The sequence below is a fragment of the Vipera berus genome (assembly GCF_964194415.1).
Source record: "Vipera berus genome assembly, chromosome: 3".
NCBI lineage: Eukaryota > Metazoa > Chordata > Lepidosauria > Squamata > Viperidae > Vipera > Vipera berus.
In genome coordinates this window covers 110,414,630-110,434,441 of record NC_138204.1, presented here as the reverse complement: position 1 = coordinate 110,434,441, position 19,812 = coordinate 110,414,630, and the positions used below count along the sequence as shown (strand labels likewise).

The 19,812-nt window shown below is 42.3% G+C and overlaps 1 protein-coding gene across 1 annotated transcript in view; it reads left to right on the top strand.

Moving 5' to 3' along the window:
* LOC308665857 (centrosome-associated protein 350-like) overlaps positions 1–19,053 on the top strand; it is a 64,332-nt gene extending 45,279 nt beyond the window's left edge. The window contains exons 16-21 of the mRNA XM_081324166.1: positions 9,064–9,149; positions 9,266–9,429; positions 10,212–10,316; positions 12,452–12,599; positions 16,684–17,408; positions 18,370–19,053. Coding sequence (XP_081180292.1) covers positions 9,064–9,149; positions 9,266–9,429; positions 10,212–10,316; positions 12,452–12,599; positions 16,684–17,408; positions 18,370–18,723 — 1,582 coding nt within the window. The 3' untranslated portion in view covers positions 18,724–19,053. The remainder of the gene's footprint in view (positions 1–9,063; positions 9,150–9,265; positions 9,430–10,211; positions 10,317–12,451; positions 12,600–16,683; positions 17,409–18,369) is intronic.
* The last annotated feature ends 759 nt before the right edge of the window (positions 19,054–19,812 follow it).

The following is a 19,812-nucleotide window of genomic DNA, read 5'->3' as shown; positions in this document are numbered from 1 at the left end:
AACGGTGCCTCCCACTCCCAACCCCCTGAGACGCCGCAGCAGGATACCATGGTCGATGGTATCGAAAGCCGCTGAGAGATCTAATAGGACCAGGACAGAGGAGCAACCCCTGTCCCTTGCCCTCCAGAGATCATTCACCAGCGCGACCAATGCCGTCTCCGTGCTGTGTCTGGGCCTGAAACCCGATTGGTACGGGTGCAGATAATCAGTTTCCTCCAGGAACAGAGGGAGCTGATGCGCCACCACACTCTCAACAACCTTCGCCAGAAAGCGAAGGTTGGAGACTGGACGGTAGTTGTCTAAAGCAGCCGGGTCCAAAGCAGGCTTCTTGAGAAGGGGTCTCACCACCGCCTCCTTCAAGGCGGCAGGGAAGACACCCTCCTTCAGAGAAGCAGTTATTACTGCATGGAACCAGCCTCGTGTTCCCTCCCGAGCCGCATAAGCTAGCCAGGAGGGGCACGGATCCAACAAACAGGTGGTGGTGCTCAGTCTCCCCATGATCCTGTCCACATCATCAGGGGAAACAGGGTTGAACTCAGTCCAGATAACGTGCTCAAGACCGCCTGATTCCTCCACATCAGACTCTGCCCAGTCAGAGTCCAGGCCGGTCCGGATCCGAGCGATTTTGTCCGCCAGATGATGACTAAACTCCTCGGCTCGTCCCTGCAAGGGATCCTCTCTCACCTCCTGGTTAAGGAGGGAGCGAGTCACCCTAAACAGGGCGGCCGGGCGATTATCTGCGGACGCGATAAGGGCGCCAAGTAGTTAGACTTCGCCGTCCTTATCGCCGCAAGATAAGACCTTATAAAGGTTCTTAACTGCAATCGGTCGGATTCGGATCGGCTGGATCTCCAACCGCTCTCTAGACCTCGTCTCCGACGCTTCATCTCCCGGAGCTCCACAGAGAACCATGGGGCCCAACGGGATCTGCGCCAGGTCAGAGGTCGCATGGGTACAACGCCGTCAAGTGCCCTGGTGGCAGCCGTTTCCCAGGCCTCCACCAGAGCATCGACTGGGCTGTGGGTAAGGGTGATAGGTATAGGCCCAAGCGCCCTCTGGAATCGATCCGGGTCCATTAGGCGCCTGGGGCGGAACCACCTGGTCGGTTCCGCCGCCCAGCGGCGGGGGGTGGCATGACGGAAAACCAGCCTCAGGAGGTGGTGATCTGACCATGACAGAGGGGTGATGGACGGGGAGCCCCCTCCCAGATCATCCAACCACTGTCCAGACAGGAATACCAGGTCGAGAGTATGATCCCCCACATGAGTCGGGCCCTCAATAACCTGGGTCAGGCCCATGGCTGTCATGGAAGCCATGAACTCCCGAGCTAACTCCGACGACCCTCCCAGTGACGGCAGGTTGAAGTCACCCAGGACTATAAGCCTGGGGAACTCCACCGCCAACCCTGAGAGGGTGTCGAGCAGCTCAGGCAGGGCTGTTGCCACACAGCTGGGCGCCAGGTATGTAAGCAACAAACCCAACTGAACCCGAGAACCACATCTCAAGAGGAGGGATTCGCTCCCGGCCATCTGGACAATGGTGGCCTCCCGGGGACACAAAGTCTCCCGAATAACCACTGCCACCCCACCACCCCTGCCCTGAGCCCGTGGCTGGTGCAGCACCCGGAAACCTGGCGGGCATAACTCGGTGAGAGGCACCCCTCCCTCCGAACCCAACCAAGTTTCCGTGATGCACGCTAGATCCGCACCTTCCTCCTCGATCAGATCATGGATGAGGGGAGCTTTGTTAACTACGGATCTAGCGTTAAAATAGACCAACCTGAGCTCAGGGGCCTGATCACCCTCATCCCCGGGTAAGAGGGTGCTAACCGGAGGGTCGGAGCGCGCCACCGCTCGGAGATAGCGGGGGCGCGATCCCAGGTGTTGATATGGCCCTCCGCGCAAACACCTGCTGCCATTCCCTATCGCCGTGGGGATTTGAAGCCCCACCCCCACATTCCCAGAACCAGCAGCCACCCCCCCCGACCCCGTCCCGTCAGGACCTCTAACAGGTCCAGACTGAGTGCCGGTTAAAGATTCCCTCTCTACCCTACCCTCCCTCCCCCTCCCTAACCTTTTAAAATAACCGGCTAAAAATTTTATCAGGGGCCTCTTAGCACGTCTCCACTCGAGGCCCCTAGTTAAGCCCAGCCACCTCTCGGAACCCCGGCAATTGGGTCCGTCATCAAGGGGAATGTTAGAAAAGAAGGCTGGTCGTATCCAGGAGGGAGAAACCCCTCTGAGGGCGCACAAGTCCGATCCAGAGTACTGTACGCGAGCCATAAGATAGAACTGTCCATATGAGCCATTGTTCACAAATGGGGTCAAAAGTTATTAAGCTGATGAGATGTTAGTTCAGATGTAAAAAACATTAAGTCCGGAACGTGTCTTCATCCAGCAGTCTGCCAATCCGGCTCTGCTCTCACCTGAGCCGGTCCAGACAAGAGCCCATGACTGTCCTCTCACCTAGCCATGAAATCCAGCCTGGGATGGATAAGGGCAGCGTTGCTGGGGGAGCAAAAGTCCACCTTGCTAGTCTCTCACACCAGCAGGGGATTGATAGCCAGTCCAGAGCCGCCCTCTCACCACGGCCTGTCCTAGACTCCTTCCGGAACATCATAGGGAGGTCACGGGAACAGGAGAAAGAATGTTCCAAATCCTGTTCCAGCATCCAGACCATCTTAGAAAGTAGCAAGCAGATCATCCAGCACACTAAATCCATTTCTAGGGCTGCAGGGAGCTCAGTTATAAATGTCAAATGCTCAGATTCAAGCAGCCAAATCTCCATCGTCCTCTGAGAAAAAGGAGACAGAAAAGTCTCCCCCATAGCCTCCACGCCGAAACGGGAATCCGCAGCCATTTTATAAGCGGAAAGGCCAGGAGCAACAGACAGGAACAGAGAGATCCACACGGCTGCAGACGGCGCCCTCCAACCGAGTTCAGGCGCCTGATGATCCATCCGGAGGTCCGCAGCAGGATCCCAGGCTGCCGAAGTCATCTCAATCTGAGAAGCTTCCCCAACGCCCGAGGAAGGGAGAGCGAGCAATCGGTTCTAGCCAGCACAGCGCCTGACAGCTGATCCAAAGCACCAGCTGATCGGCGGCAAGCTACAGGCCGCCCGGCCGCTGCCGCTGCCGCTTCTACTTCTCTGGGGGGGGGAAGGCTCCACACCGCGAAACAGTGCTAGCCGGTTGTTCCTACACCCCCCCTCCGAATATGCCCTTCGGCTGGGCTTTCGTGAGCCTCACCAGTCCCCATTGTGTAGGCTCACCGCAGAGCTCAACGAACGCCGCCCGTGGTCGCCGCCATCTTGGGCAAAAAAAAAAAAATGCCCATACTGGAACCAAGTTTGTACAATCTTTTCTTCTTTTAAAATATTATATGGCTTTAATTGCCATACATTCCTTTCTAAACTTAAAATTTCCTTATATGTGGTCTCATCCTGTTTGAATCCCACATTTATATTTTCTATTGCATGTTTAGGTATTGTCCAAATTGGTATCTTAGAATTTAACTTATGTCTATACTTTTTCCAGACTTGCAACAGAGCATACCTTAAAATATGTATCTTAAACACATTATCCACCTTCTTATCATACAATAAATATGCATGCCAACCAAATAACAAATCATGACCCTCAAGATTTAATAATCTCCCTTGTGTTAAATTAAACCAGTCACTTATCGATGACAAAGCAGCAGCCTCATAATATAATTTAAAATTAGGCATTTTAAGACCACCTCTTTCACACGTATCTTGCATTAGGGTTAGGGTTAACTCATGGCTTTTTCCCTGCCCAGACAAATTTATTAATTCCTTTTTGCCATTCCTCCAAATTTAAATCCTTTTTAAGTATAGATATCATTTGAAATAAAAATAAAAAATTTGGCAAAACATTCATTTTCACTGCTGCAATTCTTCCCAATAAAGATAATTATAGTTTTTTCCAACTATCTAATTCTTTTTGTATTTTTCCCCATAACATTTTGTAGTTATTTTTATATAACTTCACATTTGAGACTGACAGATATATCCCCAAATATTTAATCTTTTTAACTATTTCAAATCCCGTTAGCTCTTCTAAAACAGCCTTTTGTAATACAGTCATATTCTTAGACAATATTTTAGTTTTTTGTGTGTTTATCTTAAATCCAGAAACTTTCCCATATAACATTATTATCTCCATCAATTCTACAACTGAATAATCCGGCTGAGTTACTGTAATAACCAGGTCGTCCGCAAACGCCCTCAATCTATAATCCTGATCTCTTACTTGAATTCCCCTAATTTTATTTGAATCTCGTATTTTAATCAGTAATATTTCCAATGTTAAAACAAACAATAAAGGTGACAGCGGACACCCCTGTCTTGTACCCTTTTCAATATTGCATGATTCTGTCAAACTGTTATTTACTATTATACGGGCTGTTTGCTTTTGATATATTGCCCTAATAGGTTGTAAAAAATTTTCCCCAAATTCCATTTTCTCTAATACTTTCGTCAAAAATTGCCAATCCAATTGATCAAAGTCTTTTTCAGCATCCAAAAAGATCAGCGCTGCGGGGATCTGATTATTTCTTTCCAAAAATTCCAATAGATCTACAATGTGTCTCACATTATTCTTCATTTGTCTACCACTTATAAATCCAGTTTGATCACTATGAATCACTTGTTGCATTACCTTCATTAATCTGTTGGCTAAGATTTTTGCAAATATCTTATAATCAGTATTTAAAAGCGATATTGGTCTATAGTTTTTGGCTTGGGTGGCATCCTGATCTTCCTTCGGGATCAACAAAATAAAGGCAGTTTTCCACGATGGAGGCACCCCTCCTCCCAATTGAATTGTCTTAAACAATTCCCTTAAAGGTTCCACCATTTCTAACTGTAATTTTTTATAATAAACGGCAGTCAAACCGTCAGTTCCTGGCGGTTTACCCACTTTTAATTGTTTAATTGCTAGAAAAATTTCTTCATCAGTTATCAATTGGTTCATCCCTTCCTTTTGTTCTTGCGTAAGAACAGGAATATTGGCTTTCATCAAGTATTCATCTATATCTACATCTCTAATCTTATCTCTAGCATACAACTTAGAATAAAAATCAACAAAAGTCTTTTTAATAAAATTCTGCTGATACACTACTTTACCCTTATGTTCTATTCTATCTATATTACAAGCTCTTTGCTTCTTCCTTAACAAGTAAGCTAACCATCTACCCGGTTTATTAGCATTACAAAAAGTGTTATGTCTAGCATACCGTAAGTTAGTTGCCACTTGATCTGCCATTAACATATCAAACTGACCCCTTAATAAAGTAATTACCTCTTTGATCTTCCCATCAGATGGATTCAGAATTAAAGCCTTTTCTTTTTCCTTAATTTCATCCTCTAATTCTTTCCTCTTAAATTCCAATTTACGTCTACGTTTATTGTTCAAATATATTAATACACCTCTCATATAAGCTTTACTTGCATCCCAAACCATCTCAATAGAAGTACCTTTATGCATATTAATTTTAAAAAATTCTTTCATCTGTTTTTTACACTCTTCCACATTTTCCTGGTATCTAAACAAATTTTCATTTAAACGCCAAGACTGTCTATCTCCATTATCTTTTTCTATCTCCAACCATACTGGACTATGATCAGATATAGTTCTTGGACAAATCTTGATCTTCTTAATCCTAGGAAAAAAATCATTAGTAATTAATACAAAATCGATCCTGGAGAAAGATTGATGCCTGTCGGAGAAAAAAGTAAAGTCTTTTTCTTGCAAGTTCCTTTCTCTCCAAACATCTCTCAATTCCAAGTCATCCTTCATCTCAAAAAAAGATTTAGGCAGTTTAGCATGACTTGGCGTGCTTTTAAAAAGGCCTCCCTTGTCCATTTGTATATCCAAAACGCCATTCCAATCTCCCATAAAAATACAAGATTTATAATCCCACTGAATAATCTTGCTGTGTAATAAATTGTAAAAATCTCCTTGCTGTTGATTAGGAGCGTATAATCCAACCAAAAGCGTTTTCTTGCCTTCTATTAATAATTCAATTATAACATATCTTCCTTGTTTGTCTGCTTCAATTAAATTCGCTGTTAAAGTATTCTTAACATAAATAACAACTCCATTTTTCTTATCAGGCGCGGAAGCAATAAACTGTGTGCCCAACCTAAAGTTTACCAAGTACTTTTGATCAACCGCTCGAATATGTGTTTCCTGTAAGCAAATAACATCGTTTTTAAATTGCTTTAGATATTGAAATACTTTCTCTTATGTGGTGAATTTAGACCATTAACATTCCAAGTTAGAAGCTTTGTCGCCATCTTTTGTGACCTGAAGCTTTTGGAGCGCCTCTTCCAAAATCACCTGCACTCTCTTTGGTCTCGCTCCTTCCACTGCTTCACTGTAAGTAAGTTTTTGCGATGCGATCATAACTCTCTGCTGTTCTTGCTCTTGTCTCATTCGTCTAGCTGCAGCACGTGTCATTCTTTGGTCTCTGACCTCCTCCGTTGGTACTGAAATCTGATCCACTCCTGTAACTTTCTGGAATTCTCCATCTTTCAACTGCGTAATTCCTTCAGCACCTTGTGTACTCTCACTTTGTGGTTGACGCTCTCCTTCACCATTCTTCCTTTTGAATTCCAGAAGTGGTGTGGGGCCTGCCTTCAGAATGTTGGCATAAAAATCACGTGCCTGTAAAACTGTGAGAAGACGGTATCTCGTGCCTGCGTGCATCACCACCATACCTACTGGAATCTCACATCTGAACTGGATATCCCGTCTTCTTAATTCTTCTGCCAAAAAAGCAAATTCTTTCCTTCTTAAAATTCTTGGAGGGATCTCTTTTAAGATTAAAACTTCTTGCTCTGCAACTGTAAATTTGCTATTATAAAAGGCTTGAATAACCTCATTTCGAATTGCTCTCTTTGTAAAATAAACCACCACATCTCTAGGTAGCTTCCTTTGTCTTGCAATCCAGGAATTAACACGAAATATTTTATCTATATCCACCATAATATCTTCTGCTGAGCGCCCCAGAACCTGTTCAAGGGCTTCAGAAACTACTTTTTTCAGATTTTCCTTAGGGTCTTCCTTCAACCCTCTAATTCTCACAGCAAACTCCATCTCTCTATGCTGAACCAATAATAAATCGTCATCAATCTTTTCCATCACCGTTTCAGCATCCGTCATTTTGGCATCTAATCTCATATTATTTTGGCTAAGTTCTTCCACTCTCTCATCCAAACGTTCAATACAAACAGCCATGCCTTGAAGTGCAAGTAAGATGTCTGCCCTTATTTCTGTGTTCTTCTCAATAAGTTCAGCTAATTGCTGAGATTGCTTTTTCAAAGCCTCTTGCAAAACATCCTGCAGATCTTTTATTGTCAAGGCTGGTGCGGGTGCAGGTGCCGGGGGGGGCATTAAAGCCTGTAACGAAGATTGCTGAACTGGCAAAGGCCCCACGCTTCTTTAGTTGATTTGGCAGCCATTTTCACCCATTTAATTCTATTGCGCACTTTCACTTTTAAAAGTCTCCACAAAGTTTACTGAGTTAAAGTTCATATACTTGCTCTGACAGCATTCTCCTGCACAGCTCTGCCTGCATCCAAGTAATCAAAAGTTCACTCTCGCTGGCAGGGATGGTTGCAGCGTCCTGCTCTGCTTCAAAGCCTTGGAGCAGAGGCATCCCGGAGTCCGGAGCGAACTCAGGCTTCGGGGGGGCTCAACCCTTCAACCACCAGAGTTTCAACTCTGGCGGTCTGGGGGAGCTCTACCCCTGCCTGGGCGCTCACCCCCTCCTCTTCTCCCGAGGAGCGGGCTTCCGAGCTGCCAAACAGCTGATTGTCGCTGTTTTTGGCGGCTCTACGGAAACAACGGGGCTGACAGCCGAAATGGCTGCCGTCAACGGAGCATTGCCACCCGGAAGTCCCTATTCCCTTCCTTTTTTATTTATATGCATAAAATGCTAAGAGCAAAACTCATTTGCTAAAATTGGTCTAGTTGGGTCAGAAGCAAATTTAGGTTTAACACTATATTTACTCAACAGTGAGCCATAATGAGTCCCTATTCTAATAAATGCATATTCATTGTACACGTTGATATTTATAGTTTATTTTAGATATATTCTTTAAAGCCATATAATGTGAAAAGAGGTGTCTTTGCCCTTTCATTTGTTCAATTCTCTTGAAATTCAACTAATGTATTTTCAAAGTGTTTATTCTTTTAAAACATATTGGTTGTAGAGCTGGAAACAATGGCCAAACGTAACACACCAAGGTAAAATATTTCAGGTTTTTATTGTTTCAGAAAGCCATACCTCACCATTTTGCCCAAGATAGAAACATTTAGTTAACTGATTAAAATCAGTTTCAGAAATCAAGATGTTTTGGCTCATTTAAAATTAAAGAAACTATGGTTAATTTACTGGTTTGCTTATGCTGTAAAAAAAAGAAATCTAGCTTAGGTTATTATTATGGTCAGAATAGCATATAGAACAGAGGTCCCCAACCTTTTGGGCACCAGGGACTGGTTCTGTGGAGAGAGGTTTTTCCGTGGACCGGAGGGGGCGTGGCTTTGTGTGCTGCCTGCATCATGTGGATGGGGCTTTCCTTGTTTGTGTGGACCAGTTGCTGGCAAGCCGCAGCCTGGTACTGGTCCATGGACGGGGATGGGGACCCTTGATATAGAACATTGAGAAAAATAAATACACAGCATGAACAAGGAATCTAGACATTCTCTTGTGTTGCGTTTATTTGAAATACGTTTTCTCATCCTGTCTAGTGTATGAAAATATATCCAACTGATGAAAAAGCACAAATTTAGTTTGTAATTTTTATATCAGTAGTTCTTTTCTAAATAGTAAATACCTTTAAACTATCATTTTAAACTGCTGCTTTATGTTTTTGAGCATAAATACTTTTTCTAATTAGCTTTTGTTTGTTTAGTCTCCCAGATAAAGTTAGATCACCAAGAACGATAAGCTCTCCTCAGTCTCCAAATATACAGAAAAAAATGGATCCTGTAGGAAATACAGCAGAAAAACATAGATCTTTACGTTCTCCCAGAAACATAGCTTCGGGATCTATGCTAAATCCAGCCTTCTCTGACCTAAGTATTGGAAACAACAGGACTGGAACCAATATTCAGAACGGTGAGCTGGCAAAGAATGGAAAAATCTATAGAATATGCTATATTTGATATAGTTTATATAGGGTGATTTGAGCAAATACATATAGTTGTTTACTAATTTGTGTACTGATTTTACAGGTTCCATGCGCTTCTCACCTGCTGGTCTCCAGCATCGTATGTCTGCAGAACTTAACTACCTAAGCACTATTGAAGAGTCGCTACACCAAATCTCTGATATAGAACGTGTGCGAGGAATATCACTTGCACAGCAGGAAAGTGTTTCTCTGGCTCTAATATTAAAGGTAAGATTAATGAATCTGAAATTCCTTAAAATACTTAGCATGTATTTTCAGTTTTTTTTTATCTTTTGGAAATTTCAGTTCTCAAACCTTTCACTCCATGTACAAAAAGTTTCTATTAATAATTGTAAAAGTAACCAAAAGTTGTTATTTTGGCTTTTATTGGTTTTGACACTCACTGCAAAGTATCTAAGCAGAGGATTAGAAGACTAATAGTAAGGCTGGGAGAATTTTATTTCGGGAGTATCCAAGATTGACATTGGAACTCTCTAAACTAAAGCAACAGAAAGTTTGGGATCTTTATTCCAGTAATTGTGTATTTTTGAAATCTAATTTTGCTAAAAAAAAAAGAGATAGCTATAATTTTCAGAAATGCTTAAAATATGTTAATTATATTTTGTGTTTTATCCTTAAATACCAGGGGTCGTATACTGTGGTTTTTGTATTTTAATAATTGTACAACCATTCAGAGTTACTATTTCGAGATGGGCAGCTATATGTATCCAATTAATTACATAGGTTATTCACTACGAAATTGGTACTAAAATGTATTAAAGTAGGAGCAGATGCTGAAATATTAAATCAAATTATTTTATAATTATTTCATTATATCTTATAATTATAATTAAATATCTGAAATATTAAAGCTACTTAATTAAAATCATTTAATTTTGGTAATGAGCCATTGCTGTTTTTAAATGATGAAAAATTGTATGACCTTTTCCATAATTCTATAAAAAGGAAAAATATAACTGAATAAACAATAACTAAAATTTCACCTTTAGTCCCAGCAGCAGAGGCATGAGAGGGACTTGGCCCTTCTAAAGGCAGAGCAAGAGTTGTTGCAAAACCAAAGGAATCTGGAAGAGGCAAAACAAAAAGCAGCTCAGGTATTGTAGCATTTTAAATAGCATGAAAAAACCCTGCAGAGTAGAATCCTTTTCCGTAGGGAAGTGGCTGACAATGGCAATGGATGGTAATTTAAAATGATAGGCAGTATATTGATATATTGGAACATTGTGTTAGTGGTGCATAGCATTAGTGATTAGCAAAAGCATTTCTTCACAAAGTGCTGTATTTTGCCAGTATTTCTTTAAATTATTAGAACTTCCCTTGTTCAAGAATCAGGGTTTCAGCTTGATGATCTTTATTTCTTTTTGAACTACTTATCAGCTTAGAACTGAGATTGAAATTGAGATTCTGTTGATTTACTGCTCATGAAAACCTTCCTAAGCAGATGGAAGTAATCTTGAATGTGAAATTGAGAATCCCAAGAATAATAACTTTCAGTCATCTTAATATTCAAAATCTTATTCAAGGATCACATAAAACTATTCAAGTATCAAATTATTCAAATATCAAAGTGGCATTCCAGGGCTGGTTTGAAAAATGGGTAGGGACAGGGCCCAACTTGGGACTGAGGTTCAGATGTTTAACAGGTAAAACTGAATGCTTAAAAGAGACCCAAGACTTACAGTACCCAATTTGCTCCTTCATTCCCCATGGAGAAATGAAACTCCAAACCTTCTCTTTAGCTAACCTTTTCTTTATCCCCCCCCCCCCCGCCTCCGTTTTCTTCGCTTTCCAAGATCCTTACCTATTCAGTACCTTTTCTCTATGCTTTTCTTATCATTTTATATTTACTGCCTTCATTTTATTTATTTCTCTGCATTTCAGTTTCCTTCAGGTCTTCTTAGATCTAGGTCAAAAATAGCTGTTTTTAAGTATAGATGAAATGAAACTATAGATAGTCCTCAAATTATGGCTACAATTGAGCTCAAAATTTCCATTGCTAAGCAAGGCAATTATGCTGCATTTTACTAATTTTTCCTACATTGTTAAGAGAATCACTGCAGTTATTAAATGAATCATGGGGTTGTTAAGTGAATTTGACTTCCCCCATAGACTTTGCTTGTCAGAAGCCAGCTGGAATGATTACAGATGGTAATCCCATGATCCTGGGACAGTGAATCTGTCATAAATGCTTGCCAAAACATAAATTTTGATCACTTGGAGATGCTGCAGCAGTCATAAGTCACTTTTTTCAGTGCTAGTGTATCTTCAGTCACTAAATGAATGTATCAGTTTTTCTGGACATGTCGTCAAGGTCCTTTTCAGATCAAAGGGAAACGTTTCCCTGTGTGTTTCCCTTTCCGTGTCCAACTCTAAAGCGCAGTGCTCATCTCTGTTTCTTGGCCGAGGGAGCCAGCATTATCCAAAGACATTTTCTGTGTTCATGTGGCCAGCATGGCTATACGTCAGAGGTGCACAGAACACTCTCACCCTTCCCACAAAAGCGGTGCCTCTTGTTCTTATCGCATTTGCATGCTTTCAAATTGCTAGGTGGGTAGGGGCTGGGTAAGGTACGGGAGCTCATCCCATTGCACAGTGCTTGGGTCTCTAACCGGGGCTGTCAGCTCCCAACTGACAAGCTCAGCATCTTTAACTGCTGAGCCATGGTGCCCCTGATCAAAAGAGTACTGGAGAAAAGGGGCCATATTGATTTTGGAACAATTCTAGAGGAGAATTTCTTTCCACTTCGGAGTTGCAAGCGTATGATTAGAATGTGGAAAATATCAGATATATATTACCTACTCCAGCTTCCAACCTTAGAAAAGATTCTCCAGGAATTGATTCTTGCCATTCTGTACAATTTTTAAAAGAAAGAAAGAATAGATATATGTTAGGTCCTAGACATAATAGGATTAAACTGATATCTTGGAAAACCAGAAATCCAGAAAGTCTCTCTTTCTAGTAGTATATGTCATAGGCAAGCATCTGTTTGAAATCTTTGCTTGGTATCTGAGAGGGCATCAGAGGCCTTGCCATTTTTTGTCCATTAGCAAGATTTCCCTAACTAACTGGCCTCTCCTGCTTAAGAGAGACAGGATTCCAAATAAGTGAAACATTTCTATTTCCATGCTTGTAATTAGTGTGAGGGGGGTTTGTCTGTGTGTGTGTGTGTGTGTGTGTGTGTGTGTGTGTAATATATATTCCTTATTTACTCTTTTTCATCTTGATACAGTCTCCTTGCAAAAGCAGTGCATCCCTATCGAAGCAAGAATCAAACAAACAAACAGAGAAGAAGTCTGGAGGTAAACAACTGTCATCTACAAAATCTCAGGATATATCTTATAGTTGGTCTGATGAGTCTTTATCCATGACCCAATCGGGTAAGTATTAGAGCTTCAACTTCCTTTTTTATAATTTTTAAATTATTTTTAATGAGTCTCGGTTTTCCATTGGAATTGATGGGGCTTGAATGCCATGTAATTACAGTATTAAGTGTAACATATTTGGAATTTTCCACCAATCTTCAGTTTTGGAAATGAAAAAGGCAAGACCTCTTATGAATATAAAATATTATTTGATGAAAGTATTACATCAGTTAAATCCTCTGATAGGCTGGGGAAAGATACACGGAAAGGTGATTCCCTGATTTCAGAACAGATTTCCATTTGCGAAGAGTTATCATATAGTAATCTGAGATCACGCCCCCGCTATTTTCGAGCTGTGGCATGCTCCGACCCTCTGGCTCTCACCTGCTGTCCTGGGGAAGAGGGAGGGCAGACACCTGAGCTCAGGCTGATCTATTTTAATGCCAGGTCTGTTGTGAATAAAGCTCCCCTCATCCATGATTTGATCGAGGAGGAAGACGCAGACCTGGCGTGCATCACGGAAACCTGGTTGGGCCTGGAGGGAGGGGTCCCTCTGACTGATTTATGCCCTCCAGGTTTCCGTGTGCTGCATCAACCTCGAGCTCAGGGTAGGGGAGGTGGTGTGGCGGTCGTTATCAGAGAGACCCTCCATCCGCGGGAGGCCACTGCCCCTCAGATAGACGGATGTGAATCCCTCCTCTTAAGGTGGGGTCCTGGTGGTCAGTTGGGCCTACTTCTGGTATACCTCTCTCCAAGCTGCGCAGCAACGGTTCTACCCAGACTACTTGACGCCCTCTCAGGATTGGCGGTTGAATTTCCAAGACTTATGGTTCTGGGAGACTTTAATCTACCTTCCCTGGGCAGTGCATCGGAGGTGGCCCAAGAGTTCATGGCTTCCATGACGGCCATGGACCTGACCCAAATTATTCAGGACCCGACTCACGAGGGAGGAAACATGCCTGATCTTATTTTTATCTCTGGGCAATGGCTTAATGGGCTGGGTGGGGTTACTCCAACATCTCAACCCCTTTCATGGACAGACCATTATCTCCTGCGGTTGGGCCTCCGTCATGTCAGCCCCCGCTGTCAGGAGGCGGAACCAACCAGATGGTTCCGCCCCAGGCGCCTGATGGACCCAGATAAATTCCAGATGGCGCTTGGATTGATTCCCACCTCCCTCTCCCACAGCCCGGTCAAGTCCTTAGTTAATGCCTGGCAACAGGCTGCTTCGGAGGCTCTCGACCGCGTTGTCCCTTTGCGGCCTCTGACCCAGCACAGGTCCCGAATCGCTCCTTGGTTCTCCAAGGACCTGTGGGAGATGAAACGCCGGAGAAGGGGCCTAGAGAGCATTTGGAGAACCAGTCGGTCCGAGTCTGACCGAACACAGTTAAGATCCTTTTCTAGATCTTATCTTGTGGCAATGAAGGTGGCAAAGCGCGCTTACTTCACCACCCTCATTGCGTCCGCAGATAACCGCCCGGCCGCCCTATTTAGAGTGGTCCGCTCCCTTTTAATCAAGGAACGGGAGAGGACCCCCTACGAGGACGGGCTGAGGAATTTAGTAAATATCTGGTGGACAAAATTGCTCAGATTCGGGCTGGTCTGGACTCTGACTGGGCAGTATCTGACAAGAGGAAAACTATGAATCTGGCCGAGAACATTTGGGAAGAGTTTGATCTTGTGACTCCGGATGAAGTGGACAAGATCATGGGGAAACTAAGTGCCGCCACATGTTTGTTGGACCCGTGTCCCTCCTGGCTGGTCTATGCATCTCGGGAGGTTACACGAGGCTGGCTCCTAGCAGTTATCAATGCCTCACTGAGTGAAGGGTACTTCCCTGCCGCCTTGAAAGAGGCGGTGGTAAGGCCCCTCCTTAAGAAACTTGCATTGGATCCAGCTATTTTAAACAACTTCCGTCCTGTCTCCAACCTTTGCTTTCTTGCGAAGGTCGTTGAGAGTGTGGTGGCATGGCAGCTCCCTTTCGTCCTGGAGGAAGCTGAGTATCTGGATCCGTACCAATCGGGTTTCAGACCCGGGTATAGCACGGAGACGGCATTGGTCGCGCTGGTGAATGATCTCTGGCGGGCCCGAGATAGAGGTTATTCCTCTGTCCTGGTCCTATTAGAGATCTCAGCGGCTTTTGATACCATCGACCATGGTATCTTACTGCGTCGTCTTGAGGGGTTGGGAGTGGGAGGCATCGTTCTACGGTGGTTCTCCTACCTCTCGGGCCGTTCGCAGATTGTGTTAGCAGGGGGGCAGAGGTCAAGCCCTAGGCCCCTTATTTGTGGAGTCCCCCAGGGGTCGGTGCTCTCGCCCCTCCTGTTCAACATCTATATGAAGCCGCTGGGAGAGATCATCCGTGGCTTCGAGGTGAAGTATCATCAATATGCTGATGATACCCAGCTTTTCATCTCCACCCCGAACCAACCCAGTGATGCCCTCAATGTGATGTCCCGTTGCCTGGAAGCGGTACAGATTTGGATGGGAAAGAACAGGCTTCGGCTCAACCCGGCCAAGACTGAGTGGCTTTACATGCCGTCATCTCGTTTAGTCCAAGAGGTTCCATCTTTGATTATAGGAGGAGAGATGTTACCTCCCGTTGATAGAGCACGCAATCTGGGCGTCCTCCTAGATTCACGACTCAGTTTTGAAGATATTGGAGTCGTAGCTAGGGGGGCATTTGCCCAGATTCGCCTAATATACCAATTGCGCCCCTTTCTGGACCGAGATGCCCTACGTACAGTCACCCACGCACTCGTTACCTCCCGTATAGACTACTGCAATGCTCTCTACATGGGGCTGCCCTTGAAAACCACCCGGAGGCTTCAGCTGGTGCAGAATGCGGCTGCATGGGTAGTGATGGGAGCTCCCCGATATTCCCATATAACACCTCTGCTCCATGAGCTGCATTGGTTACCGGTTGCCCTCCGGGTGATATTTAAGGTGCTGGTACTTACCTTTAAAGCCCTACATGACTTAGGCCCGGGATACTTGCAGGACCATCTGCTACCGGGAACGAATTCCCATCGCCCAGTACGCTCACACAGAGAAGGCCTCCTCAGGGTATCGTCGGCTAGACAATGTCGGCTGGCGAACCCCAGGGGAAGGGCCTTCTCTCTGGGAGCGCCAGTCCTATGGAATCAGCTCCCCCCTGAGCTTCGGATGACCCAAGATCTTCGGTCCTTTCACCGCGGCCTCAAAACACTCCTTTTCCACCTGGCTGACCTGGACTGACAGGCATTTTAATTATGTTTACAATTTTTAATTTATTTTTAATTTTTAATTTTAATTTATTGCACAGATGACTTTAATTTTAATTTTATCTTAATTTCTGTTATATGTTATTGTTGTTAGCCGCCCTGAGTCCTTTGGGAGATAGGGCGGGATATAAGTCCCATTAATAAATAAATAAATAAATATTCTAATGATTTTGAAGAGTCTTTCTTAAGAACAGATGTATCAAAAAGTGAGATAGTTCTTACTGAATATCACAGAGATATTTTTGATGCTTCTACATTATCTTTCAAACAAGATACAAAATCAGAGGGAGAGAAGTCTTTGTACACTAGACCTCCTAGGAGTGAATCCCCTAGTTTTGGAAGTGATGATGAAATAAGTGAATGTCTCAGTGAAAACTCTTTGTCCGTAGCTGATAGCATTCATTCTGAAAGATTGTTAGAAATCAAATCACCAACAGAATTTGTGAAAAACAAAGAAAGTGGCAATGTGGAGAAAGTTCCAGCTGATGATGGTGATGATTCATCATCTCAGGCTTCCAGTTTCAGGGCATCATCAGAAAAACAAGAAGAAGATATATTGCTAGGTTTCAGCATTGGTGACAGAGTTCTTGTGAGTAATGTCCAGCCTGGAACACTGAAGTTTAAGGGTCGGACAAATTTTGCTAAAGGTTTTTGGGCTGGTGTAGAACTGGACGAACCTGCAGGTAATAATAATGGATCTTACAATGGTATTCAATATTTTGATTGTAAAGAAAAACATGGTATTTTTGCCCCCTCACAAAAGATCTCTCGTTTTCCAGAAAGTTTTGGTAATGAGTTAGATTCAAATGAAAATTCTTTCTTTAATCATGAACTAGATAATCAACACAAAACAAATCAGAAAGGCTTAGAATGTCTTGAAGAAGAAAAGAATAAAAGAAATTCAAATGAGAAATCTCCAAGAGAATCATCTGCCTTAAAAGGCTTAATTGGAGCTGGAGATTATGTAAAATTCAATAAATCAAGCGACTATGTGGCAGTTATTAATACTGTTGATGAGTTTGATCAGGAAACCGGTGACTTTGACTCTCCCAAATCCTCTAAAAATGATAATGGTATGTTACCTTCTGCCATTTCTAATATCCATAAAGAAGATTCTGCTATTGAAGTAGAAGGGATTTTGGATAGCAGCTTTCCTGAGAAATGGAAACAGCAGTCTGTTCGGCAAGAGCAAACAGAAAACAGATTTTCTCCCACTAATCTGGAGAAATCTGCAACGCCACTTCTGGACTTGTTGACAAAAGAAAGAAGCCAACTGGAAGCCCAACTTAAAGTCCCATCCCAAGAAAAGGAAGATCTACTAGATCGACAGGAAAGAGTTGGTTTGTTGGCTGACAGTCTCTTGCAAGGTTTTGTGAAAGACACAGTCAGTCAATTTCAGCAAATCAAAAAGGCAAGGAATGAGAAGATCCATTTTAGCAATCAAGAACTCGGTGCTGTCCAAGAAAAGAAGTTGGCAAGTAATGAACAGCAGAGGTTTTTAGTCGCATATGAATTGGATGAAGGAGAAGAAGTGTCTTCCCCAGATATGTGTCCCAGACCAGTAAGTATAGTTCATAATTAAGATAAGTAAGACTAGACTAATGCTTCAGTCATGAAGTTTGACAGGCTTTGAGCTAGTGGCTCCACCTGCCTATATAACAGTAGGCGTGAGTCTACAAGGATCCCAATATTGCAAGTATCTCCTTTCTGGGGTATCAGAAATCCATCAAGAGACAATATGGGAGATGACAGCATACAAATATCAACAAATTTTCTTTGGGCAATTATATATTTTTTGTAAAAAAAAAGCTGATGACAATAAATTGAACTCACTGTTTTAAACAACAAATTATACATGCCACAAACTCCTTTTGGAACTCTAGTGTTTCAGACGTGATTTATTAAAAGGCAAAAAGAGTCTTTGAGAAAATGAAATATAAAGATTTCATTGGATATTTTATAGTAGGTTTGGCTTGACCTTTGGGTTTAGAATATTTGCTTTATTTTTTTCAATTTGGGATCCTAACAACTGAGCTCACATTCCTATATTTCCATCTAGTTATATCCTCACAAGAATACAATGAAGATAATGAACATTCCAAAGTAGGATAATAATATAATTTAATGTGGGTCATTGTAATTCTAGTCAGTATACTTTTCCATGTTCTGTGTTTTAGTTTCCTGGGTATAGAACTGTATTCTTGAATATTGTTGTTTCTCTGTTAGGGATGCAATTCATGAGTTACTGCTGTTGTACCATTTCCATTTATCTAATTGGGGCTTCCACATATGACTTGGTCTGTATGGTTGCGTACCTCAGGAGCTCTCCTAGAAAAAGCCATTAGACTTTCTCTATATCTCACTTTCTTGCATTCTAAGAACAAAAAAGAGTTTTAACAACCGAAAATATGATTATATGTCATTAAATATTAAAGCATTCATGGATAACACATATCAAAATCAGGAACATAGTGCAGGGAATATTTAAGGTTCTAAGTAATAATTGCTTTCTTATTGTTTAGGAAAGTCCTGTATTTGGTGCGAGTGGACAGGAAGAACTTGCCAAGAGGCTAGCAGAACTGGAACTTAGCCGGGAGTTTCTGAATGTGTTAGGAGATGACCAGGATTGGTTTGATGAGGATTTTGGCTTGAGTTCACACAAGCTCCCTCAAAACCAAGCTGAAGAATCAGCAGTGTTACCTAAGATAAAACTGCCAGAAGTGTCCCCAAAGCCATGTGAAGAACCTTTGGCTGATAGCAATTCTCAGATGTTTTGGTCTCAGGACGTCTTTAAATTCTTAAAAATTATGGAGGACCCCAAAGAGCTTTGGTTTACATGGGTTATATTTATTGGCATTTACTGTATTAAGGTTTAAAATTGAGAAATTTTAAAAGCTTTATTTGTCTTCATGGACCCTCTGAAAGGGTCTTGGGCACTCCCAGGAGTCCCTAGACCACGCTGACAACTACTGGTCTAGACTCTAGAACTTAAGGTAGAATGTGAAGTCTGGTGGAGTTTTATTATGCATTTTTATCTGAAAACTAATTTTCTTATGCCATCAGTCATATTCCAAGATGAGTGTGCATGTGATACCATCTCTCATTTTTCCACTATAGTTTCTTCTTACTGCTGATTTCGCTTAAATATTAGTTTGAAATAGGATATGGATGAATGCTTCTATTTCTTAAAACTAAGAAAGGCTTTAACTGTCACTAATACTTAACACTGTTCCAGTTAGAAATCCATCCAAGAAGGCCTACATCTAACATGTAATATTTTTTTAAAAAAATACATTGAATTAAAATTGTATATAATGAATTAAAATTCTCCCAATACAACAACTAATGATAGCTATCCCTGAATTAATAGGTCTGGGGGGGGAAATAGTTCCAAAAAGTGCCTGATGCTGCATTTATCCATATTCTGGAATGTACAAGAGTTGAATCAGTGTCATAATTCATAATGAATTTCATGGATATTTCTAGAGTTAGCTACCAGGTTGCTTTACTGTAGTTGTAATTGCCTAGCAATACAATGTGTTTTCTGTTGCATATATGCCATGTCTGTGTCCTCACTAGAAATCTTCTCCCTGAAAGCTGCTTGTAGAGATGGTGTTGCAACTAGAGAAAATGTATTTAGTTAGCATTCATTATTTTATTTCTCCTTTATCCAAGGTGTTTATAACAACTGAAGTTCTAAAGCTCTTAAATTTGAGAAAGGAATCAAATAATAAAACTGACTGGCAGAAAATGATGAAATTCGGACGAAAAAAAAAGGATAGAGTGGATCACATATTGGTTAGTAATTATTTTTTCTATTATGCGTTGTAGTCAGGCATAAATACCTAGCAGCCTGCATGGTTTGAAAAAAATGGGTTAGATCTAATGTTGCTTACATATTAGCTTGTTCTTCTCTCCCAGATTTGCTTTCAGCCCTCCTAAGCAGAAGGATTGTAGATATGGGA